Source organism: Equus przewalskii, chromosome 17 (genome assembly GCF_037783145.1).
Source record: "Equus przewalskii isolate Varuska chromosome 17, EquPr2, whole genome shotgun sequence".
Taxonomy (NCBI): domain Eukaryota; kingdom Metazoa; phylum Chordata; class Mammalia; order Perissodactyla; family Equidae; genus Equus; species Equus przewalskii.
Window position 1 is genome coordinate 30,483,130 of NC_091847.1, and position 15,731 is coordinate 30,498,860.

A 15,731-nucleotide genomic window follows, 5' to 3' on the forward strand; every position below is an offset into this window, starting at 1 on the left:
GACCTTTATGCTTGCTTACCAGCTAAAAATGAGTACAATATTGGAATTGCTATTATCAGACAGAAGTGTAAAATCTTCGAGATTAATCTTTTGGAGCTAAGATAATTTGCACAGACTGGGTGAAGTTTCAGGTCTCCTGCTAACCTTTCTTCGCCTGTTTAACCTCTGTGCATCTTCAGATGTATCCTTCCTCTTCATTTCTCTGATTCCTGAAAACTGAACCAGCTCTTTCTTTGTGCTCATTTAGCACTCCATACTTAGCCCTATCATAGCTGGTATCATTCAATGTTATAATTACGTGTTTACCTGACTGCCCAACTCCCTACCCTCCACCTCCCAGGCAATAAGCTCCTTGAAATAGGGACTACGTTCTCTTTATGTTTGGGTCCCTAGTATCCATCACAGTACCTCACATGTAGTTGATGCCAAATAAATACTTAAAACATTAAATCTAATGCCTGGAGTACCTTTAGTATATCAAGATTATAAAATATAGTTATTTAACCTTGGTCCCACATCCCTTAGTTTCTCCTATGTCTCTCCTGGCTGCTTTCTGAGAAACAGCAATATTCAAGAATGCTGCTACATCCCATCCTGCACATTCCTCTGTTCTGCTTTTGCCCAAAAACAAGAAGAAAAAAAATTAGGCTGGCTTCAGGAAAGACCTCAGAGGAGGAGGAGCACCCTGTGGAGTAACTGTGGTCCAAGATGTGGTTCTTAGCTCTTCCAATTAAAAAGTGAATTCTGCCATTGCTTTCAAGGGTGATGGGCCTCTAGGGTCTGACACAGACCATCCATATTTACAAGAAATTCATTTATAAGCCAAGTGACTTATATGTTGTATGTTTTCTTTGACTGAAATACTTGTACCTGGGATCCAAGTCACTTACTTAATGATATCAGAGCATCTATGAAATCCACCAAACAATCAGAAGGTCATCCAATGACCATGGAAACAGAACAAAATGAGTTAGACTGTCCCTAGGATTATTTTACCCAGTCTGAGGAAGAGCCTTGTTAGTGTCTCCCAGATGAGTAGGAGAAAATACAGTAAGATCTCAAGTACACATTTGAAAGCTCTTATAAAATTTTTTTCCTTATTTACTAAAAGAAAATTTTTTAAATTAAGGGAAAAAATCAGTGGCATTTTATAAATCAAATCATGGTAATGTACAATTTGGTTCCATAATTCTTTGATCCCAAGATGAGTTCCTGAGATAATGGTAATATGGTATTGCTGGTGATGGTGCTAAGAAAGAAGGAAAGAGAGGATTGAAGTTGAATGAGAGGTCTCTGTACCTTCTACTTCCGCTAACTCAAGAATCACCACAGTCTTGGTCAACTCACGTTCATAAAGAAAGTTAACTGTGTTCTTGTGGTTTTAGCTGGCTTTCTGGTGATCCTACACATACTAATAATACATGATGATCCACTGAGAGTTCATCCTCCACCCTTGTGAAAAAACTATTAAGTGTAGGTTAAATGGTCATTAAAAAAAAGTAAGTTGTACCTCTTGTCAAGGGCTACAGTGAGTCCTTCAAGCCTTATCTCAAGGTCCTTTCTATTCCAGAGGTTGGAAACCCAAGTGCCTACAGAGGCCAGGCTGGTGGGAATGAAGCAGGAAGCCACTGCAGTGAACTGGAGAGCCAAGTCCTATCTGAAGGAGCAGCCATTGCTCCGTTCCAGATAATTGTTGCAAGGCAGGAATGTTGACCTAGTGTTACCACATTGTCCAGTTTCTCAGGTAAAGCAGGAAATGCAAATTTTCATGTGAAATCTTTTGGTTTAAATATCGTCAACTAATTCACTGTTGTTTTTATTCTTAAGCTGTGTACAAGCCAAACACTTCCACAAGTGGGATTTGGCCGAATCCTCCTGTTTGTAACGTGGTCTCATATGTTGCTTACCTTTTTGTTAAATTAGAGACTTTATTTTCTACAGGTTTTGCTTTTCTTCAGCATGTTCTCTAAAATACTCCAGGCCTGGTTTTGTGTTATTGAAACTCTCTTAGTCTCAGGCCTGAGTACGTTGTGCATAAGTTTTCTTTGGCTGCTGCATTTTCCCTGCCACCCTCAGCATTTCAGTGAACAGTCAAATGTAAACGGAGTCTCCTTGAGACACTTTTCATATGACATCACTAAACATCTACAGGTATTATTTTGTTCCTGATATATGAGCTGCACAAACACAGTAAAAGATCATTTATTTCGTGGGGCTTAGACATTGTATGCTTTGGGCTCCCCTTTCTAGAATCCACACAGAGACCATCTTCCTCCACTTGCTTCTTGACAAACCTTATCAGACAATTTATTAGACAATAGTTGTCTTTTGTATTTAATTATGTTTGCTGGAGATATTGATTGGACTTGAATGTTTCTAGATATTTATACATATTGAGAGACAATGTTTTTGGGTGGGTTTCTTCACTGGCTGAGGAGTCTTCCTGTTTTCACTTTAAGAGTAACCTGATTTTCAAGGTTATTGGGGGGTACATTACCTCTATGCAGAACTAATTACTCCACGTAGAAACTTGGCTTCCACTGCCAGGTGAATTGAAGAGTGCGAAACATTTTTATAGTAAAAGTAGGTAAATAATAGTTGTTTCAGTATACTGTACAACCTAAAAAGGGCATTAATTCACAACTGTGTCAGTTTTAGTACAGTTTAAGGAGAAAACAATATTGGTGTACATCATTTTTCAACAATGATTTGATCTACGTGTATTGAGATACACCTTGAATAGCCAGAACACCAGTAATGCATAGATAAGATGCAAAAATTATTCTTAAACTTGCGTAGTGCACTCTTAAATAGATTATATCAGTGTAGACAAGTATTTTTTTTTTCTTTGAGAAAGATTAGCCCTGAGCTAACTGCTGCCAATCCTCCTCTTTTTGCTGAGGAAGACTGGCCTGAGCTAACATCCGTGCCCATCCTCCTCTGCTTTATGTGTGGGACACCTGCCACAGCATGGCTTAACAAGCCGTGCATAGGTCCGCACCCGGGATCCAAACCAGGGAACCCTAGGCTGCCGAAGTGGAGCATGCAAATTTAACCACTGTGCCACCGGGCCAGCCCCAGACAAGTATTTTTTATAAATATTTCCTGTTAGAAACTTTACTATACTATGTCAAAGCAAAAATAGCAAATTATGCTGGTGGCTAATATACAGAAATAAGTCATAAATAATTTTTCCCTCAGAATTCTAGTGACTTTATCAATTAGTTCACGTATGTTCTGGTATGACCTATTACTACATTTTAAAAGAGTTCTCTAAATTTTTTTTAAGGATATGTATTTGGTAGCTGGTGATTATTCACTTTTTCTATTTTAAGATAAAATGCATAGTAAGCTCCTCTTACATATGCATACAGACCCTCACTTTTCACTTCCATATATATTTTTAAAGGCACGAAGGGAAGCTTTAACTTGAGGTTAATTGTCTCAATTGCTTTTTCTTTGCAGTCACATAAATGGCAAGGGCAAAGACAAAGTCAGTTAGATTTAGTAATATATGTGAATTACTGGATATTATAAGGGAGAACTACAAGAGGAACCAAAGTTATACTTGGAAAGCTAAATAATGGTTGGGGAAACCAGGGAAGGCTTCTTTGAGGAAGTGACGTTTAAACTGAGATAAATAGGAGTTGGTTTAGTGAAGAACAAGAGGGTCAAGATGAGAGACGGTATTCCAGGCAGAAAAATAAGAGTAACACCCTGAGGCATTTTAGAACCAATCAAAGGGATAGCCTTAATTTTTCCTTCTAGTATTTAGATCATCAAGGTTAATGTGGTATTCTTTCTCCCTCTGTATCTTTTTCTCTACTTTGCTAAAACTGAAAGAGAAATAATAGGATAATACTAGGCACAAAGCCTGTGACTGTTTCCAATAAAAAAGCTTCCCTAATGCTTTTAAGGATCAGGGAAACATTAATTAGCTGTTGTATAAATATAACATATAATTTTTTGGAAATAATGTTTTTTTTCTGATTACAGAACCAATACATTTTTATTACAGAAAATTTCAAAAAAACAGAAATCAATGAAGAAAATAAAAATCACTTGTGTTCCCACTACCTAGAGAAAACCACTGGGAGAATAGTGCTATTCTGTTCCTGTCTCTGCATATGTATTAGCATCTTTGCAAATGAAGATTTATAATTACACATGCAACTTTGTAGTATGGTTTTTTACCTGACCATATCATGGACCTTTCCCAGGGCTATTAAATTTTCTATAACATTTTAATAGCTATGTATATATAATAACAACTTGGATATTTATTGTGTGCTAAGTACTGGTTTAAGACTTTTAACTTATTAGATCCCCAGAACAATTCTATAAGGCTGTAATCTCCATTTTATAAGGAAAGAAAATTTAACATTTGCCCAAGGTCACAAGCTAATAAAGGGTAGAGCTACATAGCTTCTCAATACTATAATTGATTTAAATAAAACCATATTTTAGAGTATAGTATAGTTTTTAGCTGTTTGACGTAATGTTCATGATTCTATGGATTAGCAGTCTAGGCTCGACTCAGCTGGGCCAGCTCATCCCTGTTCCACATGGTGTTGGCTGGGCTCACTTACATGACTGGGGCCTCAGCTCGACTGGCTGGACCAGCTGGACTTCTCTCTCTCTACATGGTCTTGCATCCTCAAGGGGGATAGCTCAGGTTGTTCATATGACAGTGGCATTCCGAGAAGCAAGAGTGGGAGATGCAAGGCCTCTTGAGATTTAGGCTCAGAACTTGAACGGTAGCATATCCATCACATTCTGTTGCTCAAAGAAAATCACAAGGCCAGCCCAGATTCAGTGTGGAATAATAAATTCCACCTCCTGATGGAAGGAGCTACAAAATATTTGTGGCCAATGTCAGCCTAGTATACTCAGCATTTAGTTCTCTGAAGGCTTCTCTGTGTGACTACATTGGTAACTTGCTGAACGTTTGTAGCAAGAAATGACCTGATATAAATAATACTCCCGACCATAGATGGGCGTAGGCCAGGATGCTTGTTACCTAGACTCTGAAGACTGGCCTCACTCTCAGGAGCCCATCCTTTTACCTTCAGAGTTTGTGAAAAATGTGGTCTTCCTATGTGAATGTGATCCCTCATGCACGGGTTGTGAACTTTTACATTCTTCTGCACTGAAAGGGCAAGGACGTCAGGAACTAGAGAGTTTCATTGATTAGGGCAGGAAAGTTGTGCTTAAGATATCCTGATACAACTGTGTAAAACAACTGCAAATGTACTAGGGATACTTGGGCTGAGTAAGTAGAGCCTAACAGAGGCACTAGATCTCTTAGAAAAGATGTATCTGAGAGGTGTGTTTTAGAAGAGATGGCTGCACAATGAAGATAAGAACCAAATGGAAATAATAACCAGAGTGAAAATAGGGTTCATCTATTGGAAGGTGTTTAAAAAATGAAAAAAGATATAACTGCAAGATAAGTGTGCTCCTAAATAAAAGTGTAGCTTGAATAAATAGGTGAAAGGTGAAACAGATGGGAAGTTTGGATGAGGAGACTGGCTAAGTGCTGTGAAGGAGCTGTTTGAATAATTGACGTGAGGGTGAAAGATAATTGAAAAGGGCAAATGTCATTTAGGGTTACTCTAACAAGCATAATTTAACTAATAATGATGGAAAGATTATGAGTACATCCTTTTATTATCCAATCAAATGATAATTATGCTGTAGTCATTCAGACATTACTCTCCAAAATGCTAATGCTATTTTTTAAATCCAATCATATCTGTTGTTGGAACTTAAGTATAGAGGTAGGTTTTATGTGAGACTTGTTCTCAACTGGAGAACATGAGGCGTTCACTCTTGCAAGTGTGGGAATGGAGTGGACTTCTTATTTAACTTTAAATATTTCATGAACTTTATAAGCATAGTATAAAAAGTATAAATGATGATTAAGACTTATATAACACATTAAATATTGGTGTTTTACCTAATTTACATAGTCTCACTTTGATAAATCTATAGTTCACTGGGTATTTATTCTGTCCTGCTGTATGTCCAAGTAACAGCACAAGATCAGTGTGTGATGTCATTATAAACATTTGAATAGAATTTACTTATCAGATCACATGGCTCAAAAATCAATTCATTATTTTTACCATTAGTCAAATTTGTGTGTCATTATTCAGAGGAATTCATGATGTTTGATATTATTCAGAAAGATTTATAAAAAGAGCTACTTACTTATTTTCATGATGTCGTATTCTCTGATATTTAATTTTGATGATGTTTAGGGTATAACTTTTAAAATATACATTTAACACTGCATAAAGTAGTGAGTTTATTCTTAGGTTGACAAGAATGTCAGTAAAGCAGATTAAAGAAAAAAGGTCTATTGCACTAATTAACATCCTGTTGAAATATGTTTAATTTTTATATTATTGCATTCATTTATTATAATGGTTCCTTTATTAATCCAATTAAAGTGTGTATATAAACCACTTAATAAATAAAACTGATGAACTTACAAATAAAGCATAAATTTAGCATATTAATTTTCTTAGAATCTCTATCATACTTTTTCTACACAGAAATTATCACCCAGAAATTGTGAGATCATTAGGGACAAATCTAGAGTAAAAAATCCTTCCTTTGTGTATTTTGCCAACATGCACACTCCTTGGCTTCTCTTGGCCTCTTTTAAAAACTTCTCTTTCATTTTAGACATGTGTTGCTCAAACTTTATAAGCCTACATGGTAAAAATCAGAATATAAAATTATACTGACTAATTAGAATATGCATAGTCTTCAGGAAGTATTTAAGCACCCACTGTAGGCCAGGTACTATACTGGGAACTGAGAATATAGGAGAGCCTAGAGAGACAAGGTCCCTCCTCTGAGGGAGCTTACATTCCTATGGGGAGAGAGTGTCAATAAACAAACAAATAAGAAAAAAATTGGATAATAAGAGGTATCAGTAAATTTAACAAAGTGTGAGAGAGTACCTAGGGTTTACAGTATAGTCTCTTGAGGAGATGACATCTAATGTGAATTCTATATGGTTGGAAGAAACCAATGTAAAGAAGTAAGTCAGGTCATAAAATTCAATTCACCAAAAGCCAATTCTCATAGACCAATTTGCACATTGAAAGGAAGAAAGAAAATGAAAACATTGGTAGAATTATGGCATATATCCTCCTCAGAACACCCATATACCCCACTTTTTGAATTTCATTATTGCTATCAGAACTGTTTGTGAAATAAATTTAAATTTTATCATAAATATAAGATCTGTCCTTGATTCTGAGTATTAGTGAGATGGAGGTGACTTTTATAACGCAAATTCTTTTCTGTTTTAACCTGTGTCTGTTGGGCTTAAGCCAAGCCATATAAACAAAGTGGGTCATAATGGAATCTTTAGGAGAGGTGAAGAGAAAATGTTGTAGATATGTATTTTTTATGTTAAATCTGGAATAGAGGAGAAACTGTTATTTTTATCATCCAAACTATAAAATTAAAGCTTGACTAAATCTTGAATGATGATTCTATATAGAAAATAGTGTTATCAAAATCTCGAAGGCAAGTAGAACAGATTTTCATATTTAGCAAAGAGGGCATGCATGGGTTTCAGAAGTTTGAGAAACATTATCTGATGTGCTTTCTTAAAACTACCCTCCCGGGCCGGCCCCGTGGCCAAGTGGTTAAGTTCTCGCGCTCCGCTGCAGGTGGCCCAGTGTTTCGTCAGTTCAAATCCTGGGCACGGACATGGCACTGCTCATCCAGCCATGCTGAGGCAGCGTCCCACATGCCACAACTAGAAGGACCCACAACTAAGATATACAACTATGTACCAGGGGGGCTTTGGGGAGAAAAAGGAAAAAATTTAAAAAAGAATAAAAAATAAAACTACCCTCCTGGCACTTCAAGAAATTTACCACAGCCCTAAAATTATGCAGTTCTATTTTATCAAATAACTCTGAGTGAATTATCAAAATGATCATAGATTTATGTATGGGAATATTTATCTCAGATTTACTTGTACAGTCATGCATTCCTTGAGAAATAAGTCATTAGGTGATATCGTCATTATGCAAACATCATGGAGTGTACCTACACAAACCTAAATGGTATAGCCTACTACACACAGGCTATGTGGTACTAATCTTAAGGGACCACCGTTATATATGCCGTCTGATGTTGACTGAAACGTCCTTATGCGATGCATGACTGTAATTGTGAAAATTTAGGAGAAAATCTATGTCTACAAAAGGGAAATTAGTAAATAAATTATATACATCAATCCAGGAAATTTCTGTCCAGTGATTAAAAGTCATATTTTGGAAAAATATTTAATGCCATAGTAAAATGCTCAGGATGAAAATAAAATACAAAGAGGTAATAATTCAGTATTTAAGGAAAAAGGCACGTTTATTCATAGGAAAACTTTGCAATCAGTACAACTACTTTGGAGAGCAGTTTGGCAGTAAAGTTGAAAATGTGCAGACCCTACAACCCAACATTAATATGGTTGATATACCCATAGATAAATAGTTGCATAATCATGTGATAGAATATTATTCAGATGTTAAAAATTAATGAATTGGATCTATATATCTGCACCAGAAATAGATCTATATATCTCAACAGAGATAGCTCTCAAAACAATATTGAATTTTACAAAGCAAGTTGCAGAATGATATATATGTATAACAGTATTTATGTAAAATTTTAAAACACATTTAACAATACCAAATGTTGTTTACATATACACGTATGGGTAATAAACATATAAAAACATAGCCTGGAAGGATACAGACCAGAATCACGATGATGGTTGCCCTTGGGGTGGAAGGAAGGAGAATATTACTAAAAAGGGAAATGGGATGGGGATGAGGGTAGGGGATAGTGTTTAACTTCATCTGTAATATTTTCTGTCTTTTATTTTAAAATATAAGCAAAACTGACAAAATACTTATATTGTGAATTTGGAATGGTAGTTCATTGTTTATTAAACTCTTTTTTTTATGTGTGCTTTTAAGACTTTCTACAAACAATGATTTTAAAAAAGTACATCCATGTTTGCAGTGGTTATTATTCACCAGTGAGATTACGGTTCAGTTTTTATTTTCATCTTTTTAAACTTCTCTGAATTTTCTAATTTCACAAAATGAATGTTGAGAAAATCAGTGCCACTTACACATAAATAAATGATAGCTATATAATTACTGGGCCTCTGCTCTGTGAGGTGTTCCTTAAGACCCTCACAATTGAGCTGCCTCTAGAAGGATGAAGTATGAGCTACGAAAGGATGACCCTCCCAAAGACAAAAGGAAGTGAGTGAGGGCTGGCTGCCCACACGGTGTAGAGATGTGAAACCTGCCATGTCCTAGGAAGAGAAACAGGGACGTTAGTGTAGGCCAGCGGGTCTCAAACTTGATCATGCATCAGAATCACCTAGAGGGCTTGTTAAAAAACAAGTTGCCCCCCAAAGGTTCTAATTCAGTAAGTCTGGGGTCAGGCTTGTAAATTTGCATTTCTGACAAGTTCCAGTTGTTATTGATAATGATGCTTGTCCCAGGACCACACGCTTTGAGAACTGCTGGTCTAAGCAAAACCCAGCCATCAGATATTTGTACTTTTGATTACTGAAATGGAAGGGAGACATTTGGCAGGAATCACTTTAATGTTATTATCTGGCAGATCTACAAATTACTTAATGGAGCAAGCCAGCCAGTCTTGTGGAAGTTGGAGTCACATGCAGGAGCAGACAGACCCCCAAAAAAAGGCATCAAATGGTCAGAAAGCTCAAAAGTAGGGAAAATGAGAGCTGGTCCAATCTAATGATCAGAGACCACTGAAGAGATTTCTTTAGGAAAAACAAGGTAATAGAATGAGCATGAAAAGGGACTATAAAAAAACAGGTTCAGTCATCAGATTCTGTTGCTATTTGACAAAACCCAGAATCCAGGATGGCACAAAATTCGTATCTCTTTCACATCTTTCCCTAGTACTGGGTAGTGCACTAGGCAAGAACTTCTTGAGAAACAGGGGCTGACCCTGCCTTGCTCTCTCCATCCTTTCTCCTCTTCCCTCTCTCCTTTTCTGTACTTCCACACTGACCAGCTCTTTAGTGCCAAATATTACACTGGGCTTTGGATAAAGTGGTGTCTTACCATCTTTGTACTTCAGCACATAGCACAGTACCTAGTATGTGGTAGCTGCTCACTAACTGCTGAATGAAACATGAATGAACACATACATGATCAGGTTAAAGGTACAGTGAATGGAAGACAGAAATAGGACACTCTGCCTGCAACTGGGTCATTTCTGTGAGAAGCACAGACACAGTGGAGTGGGCCCAGCATTGCAAATTACCAGCTTGAGACACCATTGGGAATATTACTGCTTGGCATTTTTCCTTACACCACTAATACTTCCCAATACATTTTTGCTTCTTTTCCCATTGCCTGCCCGTGTTTCCCATACCCATAAGCATGGTTCCTGACTTTTTCTAAATGAGTATACTTCATTACAACATTCTCTGTCTCAGAACTGAAGCTGAAATAAGACATATGTCTGAATGCATGATGCCTTTTACTGTGAGGCATTCTTCTGCTTTCCCAATGAAGAGATCCAAAACAAAGTTTGAGGGCAACTTAAATATGTAGACTTTTGGGAATGTAGCTTAAGTAGTTATGTGTCTAATTATATTGTTTAATTTGTTGATTTTATACATGCGTATTTAAAACATTATCTAAATTAACTTTTATTTAAAATTTTTAAAGAGTTTTAATACTTCCATATGAATCTTAAGTCATTTAACACAGTTTTCCAGAGCATGTCATCTTCACTTCCAATTAAGTTGTTTGAGATATGGCATCTTTTAATCTGTGGATGATGCTGTCACTGGAAATTTTTATTACAAACAACAAGTCCCACTCATATAGCACTACAACAGTTTTTTTAATTCATCCTTTAGTGTAGTTTTACAAGTCCCACAATGTGACACTATGTAACACAATGTAACGCTATGTATTAAATTAATTATAAAACGTCTTGTTTACTGCAACCAATAATGCTAGCAACAGAGACATCACTTTCTCCACCAGGATTAAGTACTAAATCTTTTTTAAAATTTATTTGCCATCTTTTTTTATTTAATAGTTCCACTAAGATGACCTCTTCTAAGCTTTCCACACTAGCATTGATTGCTGCTGTTTCAAGCCAGGATGTGTTCCCCATACAGCACAATAAAGGAATTAGGAGAATTCCTAATAACAGAATTCCGTAACAGAAGGGAATTTGTAAATCTTGACCATAAAGCAACTCTCCCTCTTATATTCAAGAACAGTGGGGAAAAACCTTCACTTATACTAGGAAATTTACTGTAAGTTTATTTCCTTTTAATTTTTTCTTCAAAAAAAAAAAAGAAACGTTTTCTTCTTTAGGCCAATATGATGATTAGAAAAGAAAAGTAAATTATAGGAGTATGTAGAATTAAGTGATCAAATGTGATTGGATTAACACAAATTTTCAGTTGTCAGGTCATGAGAGGTGATAGATATATTTTTATTGTGTGTTAGAAGGAGGTTGTGTGTGTGTAGTGCCATAATTATGAGTCTATCTCTAGTAATTAGAAAGCTGCATGTGGTAAAGAGCAAGCAAATTGGTTTAACTGGAATAAGTGAATCAAGTTGGAAGGAGAAAACAGGTGGACTTTAACACGTGATTTTGACAGCAGAGGATATCAAAGTGGTTTGATACACTTAGCAGTTATTCTGTTTTACAAGTGTGCAGCTTCTCAGTTTTTCAACACTAATATAGAGATTACATATTTACATATGTTTCAGGCTACATTATTGGAATTTTGAAGACATGAAAACATCAGATGAACCAGCCTGCAACATCTTGAATTCAGATTGGAAGATGAAGAGAAAGCTTAAAGAATGTGGCCTATAAAGGCGGGTAGTACCTGGAAATATTAACCAACTCACACTGTAAAAATGAAACCAGTTTCTAAATACTAGAGGTTATTTTAGTCCAACGTCAATGTTCAAGACAAAATGTTGAACTAAAAACTTTACACTCCTCCCCTCCCCCACTTCAGACAGGTACCAGCATTGTTGAATATGATTTTCCTTAGTCAGAAACACTCATTTTTACCCATGTAGCCCATCCTTAGGAATTAAATACTGGTTATTTAATGTAGATTATAATGGGAAACTGATTTTTTCCACAATGGCAGATTTCAAGGACTTGGTTCCAAACTGAGCCGAAGCTTCCCAATGCATTTTGTACAGTCTGGGAAAAACTGTGCTGCATTGGCCATTTTTGAAGGCCACCATGCCCTGTAATATAAGGATATCATCTTATTGCTGATATCTTTGGAGAGTCCCAAGCAGACACAGAAAATGAATGGAGGCAAGGAGTGTGACGGAGGGGACAAGGATGGAGGTCTTCCAGCTGTACAAGTTCCTGTGGGTTGGCAGCGTCGTGTGGATCAAAATGGAGTGCTTTATGTCAGGTGAGCCCTTATGATTACCTGTGTTACCTCCAAGGGTACAGTCCCCAAATTAAGAGGTAGAGTCTGTTCTTCTTTGAGGGAACAAAATACCATGACTGACAGCATCTCAAATAAATTTGAATAAATGATCTTCAAGCTAGAAATATTTGAGTTTTTTAATTCCGTACTATTTTGCAGTGTAAATTGCCTTAGATTACCAGAGAGAATTTTTGTGCATTATTTCTGTGTATATAAGGTGTCATTCTGCTTATCTCTTTAACAAGGATAAAGAAAAATATGAAGATTTCTAAAAGAACCATATAAAGATCATTACCACATTCACAGGAGAATAAAAATACTGGAAATAGACCCAATGTCTCTTAAAAATATTGTTCTAGCCTTCATAGTGCTTCAGCTGGCTTTTCTAATGTAAAGTTGAGTATTTTTATCTATAAGTAGTTTCAATTATTAAACTTCTTAATGCCTGATATTTAACTAAAAATAATTTCTGTATTTTTTTGCACAGTTTTTTAATCTATTCTTTTGCATATAATGGTAAAAAAAAAAACAAAAAGTCATGATGAAGATGGCTCTTCATCTCACAAGTAAAAATTATACAAAAAAAATGCAGATGCCTGCTCTTAACTTTTGATGGCATATGTCTCCTGTAAAACAAGTTGAATGGAATCACTGAACTGCTGGCAAGAAGTTTTAGTCTTATTATTAAACAATTGGCACCTAAGTTCCTTACTTTGTAGTTTTCCAGTAAGTATATGAAAGATTAGGATACCGTAAATTTTTCTTTGTGGTGTAATAAAAAAAACTATTAGAAATAGACATAGAACTTTTTAGAAGATATCACACTGCATCACTATGTTAATGCTGTTACTTTCAGTGCGGGTAGTTATATCCAAGCTCCAACGGAATTCTCCATTTGTGTAAAGATGTATTTACATGACTGAGGTCTTTTCCGTTATAGAAACACAAACAACTTTATGCCATAACAACTCAGAAAGGCAGTTCAGGTTTTATCCTGGGTTCGTTTGTTTTATGTAAAGTGTTTGTTGAGGTTAAATTTAATTACCAATTGAAATTCTTTTCCACATAAATTTTTTGTTTCTATAATATTAAAGATGTGCTTGGTATTAACTGGAGTAAAGGGATAAGAAAGCAGAGAATGTGGAGCCTGTTCCATGGTAGATAAGATGGACAAGGACACATAGAATAAATTCCTCAGAGTGTTCCTATTGCCACTACTGTTAACAAACTCCCAGAAATACTTTGTTATAACTATACAGCAAGATATCAGTGTTGTTATTCATATTTATGATTTTTCTGGTTTGTAAAGAGCAAATATATTTAGTTTAGAGCAAACGACTCTAAAATCTTTATTTATTTATTTTTTTGCTTCTGAAAGATAAATCACCTTTTCAAATTGCTGAGAGTGAAGCTGAAGCCAGTTAAGTCTGGGAATCTGTCACTTATCTTGTTCATGATTTTCCAAGTCTGACTGGACTTCACTATCTGTTAGTGTGAGTTCTCCAAATCCAAATCTGTACACTAAGAATTATTTTAGAAACTAAGTTTGCCAGATAAGCTAAAACCTTCAAATTAAATTAAGCCAGCATGAGCTCGGTTTGTTTCTCTATGACTAGTTAACATATTACTGCTTGAACGTATATAGGAGGCTAGCCCTCCTTCTATTGCTCCCTTCTCGACGCGCAGTTTGCTTGTAATGTTTAGGTTAGTCTCCAGCTGCTCCTGCCTCAGGGTAGCGTTGAGGCTACACATTAAATTTCCCACCTGCTTCCAATCTTCTAAGCTTCATCTATGCCATACGACTTGTAACTATTTTTTTAGTTAATTATTACTCCCAAAAGTTAATTAAAGAGCTACAACTGAAGGAAAGGACCCACTGACTGATGGAGAGGAAGTGTTTTTAAAGTGTCTAGAGTAGATACTCTAATAGAATTAAGAAATTCTTGTCTTCAGGTTTAATTTTACAATTAAATTCCTCTAGGATTCAGTCTGTACACTTTCTTTAACTGTAAAACGTTAGGCAGTTTCTTTTCATAAAATTCGTGAATTCTTCCCTTGATAACTGTGATTTTGTTTTATCAAGATTAGCAGACCTCCAAAAACTTGTTGCCCCTGCTGCTGGGGTGGAACTCAATTCTGTAATAAGGGAATTATTATTACATGTCATCTGGAAAAATTTGTTAGCCTAAATAAGTCAGAGAGTGTGTTGACAAAGTTGAGGATTTTAATTGAGATTTTCTACATGCATAAGTCACTTATATGATTGTCCATAAATAAGAATTGCATTTTAAAACTGAGTCATTTATAGATACAAACCTACTACCTGTGTTTTGTAGCAGCAAAATAGTCTACCTCCAATAGTGTAATGTTTTGTATACGAAATGGAGAGTATTGTTTATGAATAAATTTGATCCAAAAGCTTAAGTGAAGGTTTTGGTAAATAGATATTCTTGGTAAAATATATAGTAAAAGATATTCTTGAATGAAAAGTATAGAATAATGTTCAAAGCATAATGTGCATTTAAGTTGTAATATCAATGTATAAATAATAGAAGTCCTAAAATGGAAATTGCTCATTTTGAACTAACCCTCATTGTAAATGAAAATCAAAGACTTATCCTGTCATCTGAATTAGTACCTAATCTGTAGACTTGAACTTTTTTTGTATTCACGTATTGTACTGACTTTTGTGACCTGAAGAGTAGTAACATTGGGTGCACTAGCCAATTAGCAGCCAGAAGATCTGCAAGGCACATTTCTGCTGCTTAAAACCGTATTTCCTCAAGACTTGCCCATCCTTTGTCAGCTCCGCTTGGCTCCTCTCTTCTTGTCAGTATGGTTTGGCTCTTCAGTATAATTTGAGTTGGGCCACACTGATCTAGCTTCAAAGAAACACATGGATGAAGCAGAAAAAAGAAAAGCCTGTTTTTACATAGGGACAACTTGGTTCTAGACTTCAAGATTAAAGGGAAGAACTTGTTAGCGTCAACTTTTGTAGACATAGCAACTTTCTGGTTTGACCTCCAATGTGTTTCTAAATTTCAGTTTTTCCTCAAATAGCTTTAAAAGTAGATCTTGTAGTTTAAAATGATAATGATTACTTTCATGTAGTTTTCTTGTTCCTTTCTTGCCTGTTCTGTCCTTAAGAATAGCATTTTTGCCATCCTTAGTCCACTCTTGGTTTTCAAAATACTTTTATTTAATTTTCTATGAAGATCTG

The 15,731-nt window shown here is 35.8% G+C and overlaps 1 protein-coding gene across 27 annotated transcripts in view; it reads left to right on the forward strand.

Moving 5' to 3' along the window:
* The window catches only part of MBD5 (methyl-CpG binding domain protein 5), a 423,339-nt gene that overhangs the window by 350,960 nt on the left and 56,648 nt on the right, over positions 1-15,731 (forward strand). For 13 of the 27 annotated variants that reach the window (XR_011528341.1, XR_011528342.1, XM_070579639.1 and 10 more), the window contains 3 exons: positions 1,571-1,744; positions 11,820-11,930; positions 12,215-12,493. Coding sequence is in view for 25 of the 27 variants with exons in the window: in XM_070579639.1 (XP_070435740.1) it covers positions 12,381-12,493 (113 nt within the window). In the remaining 2 variants the exon portion in view is untranslated. Of the gene's footprint in view, positions 1-1,570; positions 1,745-11,133; positions 11,357-11,819; positions 12,494-15,731 lie in introns of all 27 variants that reach the window. The other 14 variants (XM_070579643.1, XM_070579641.1, XM_070579632.1 and 11 more) reach the window with 4 other exon arrangements.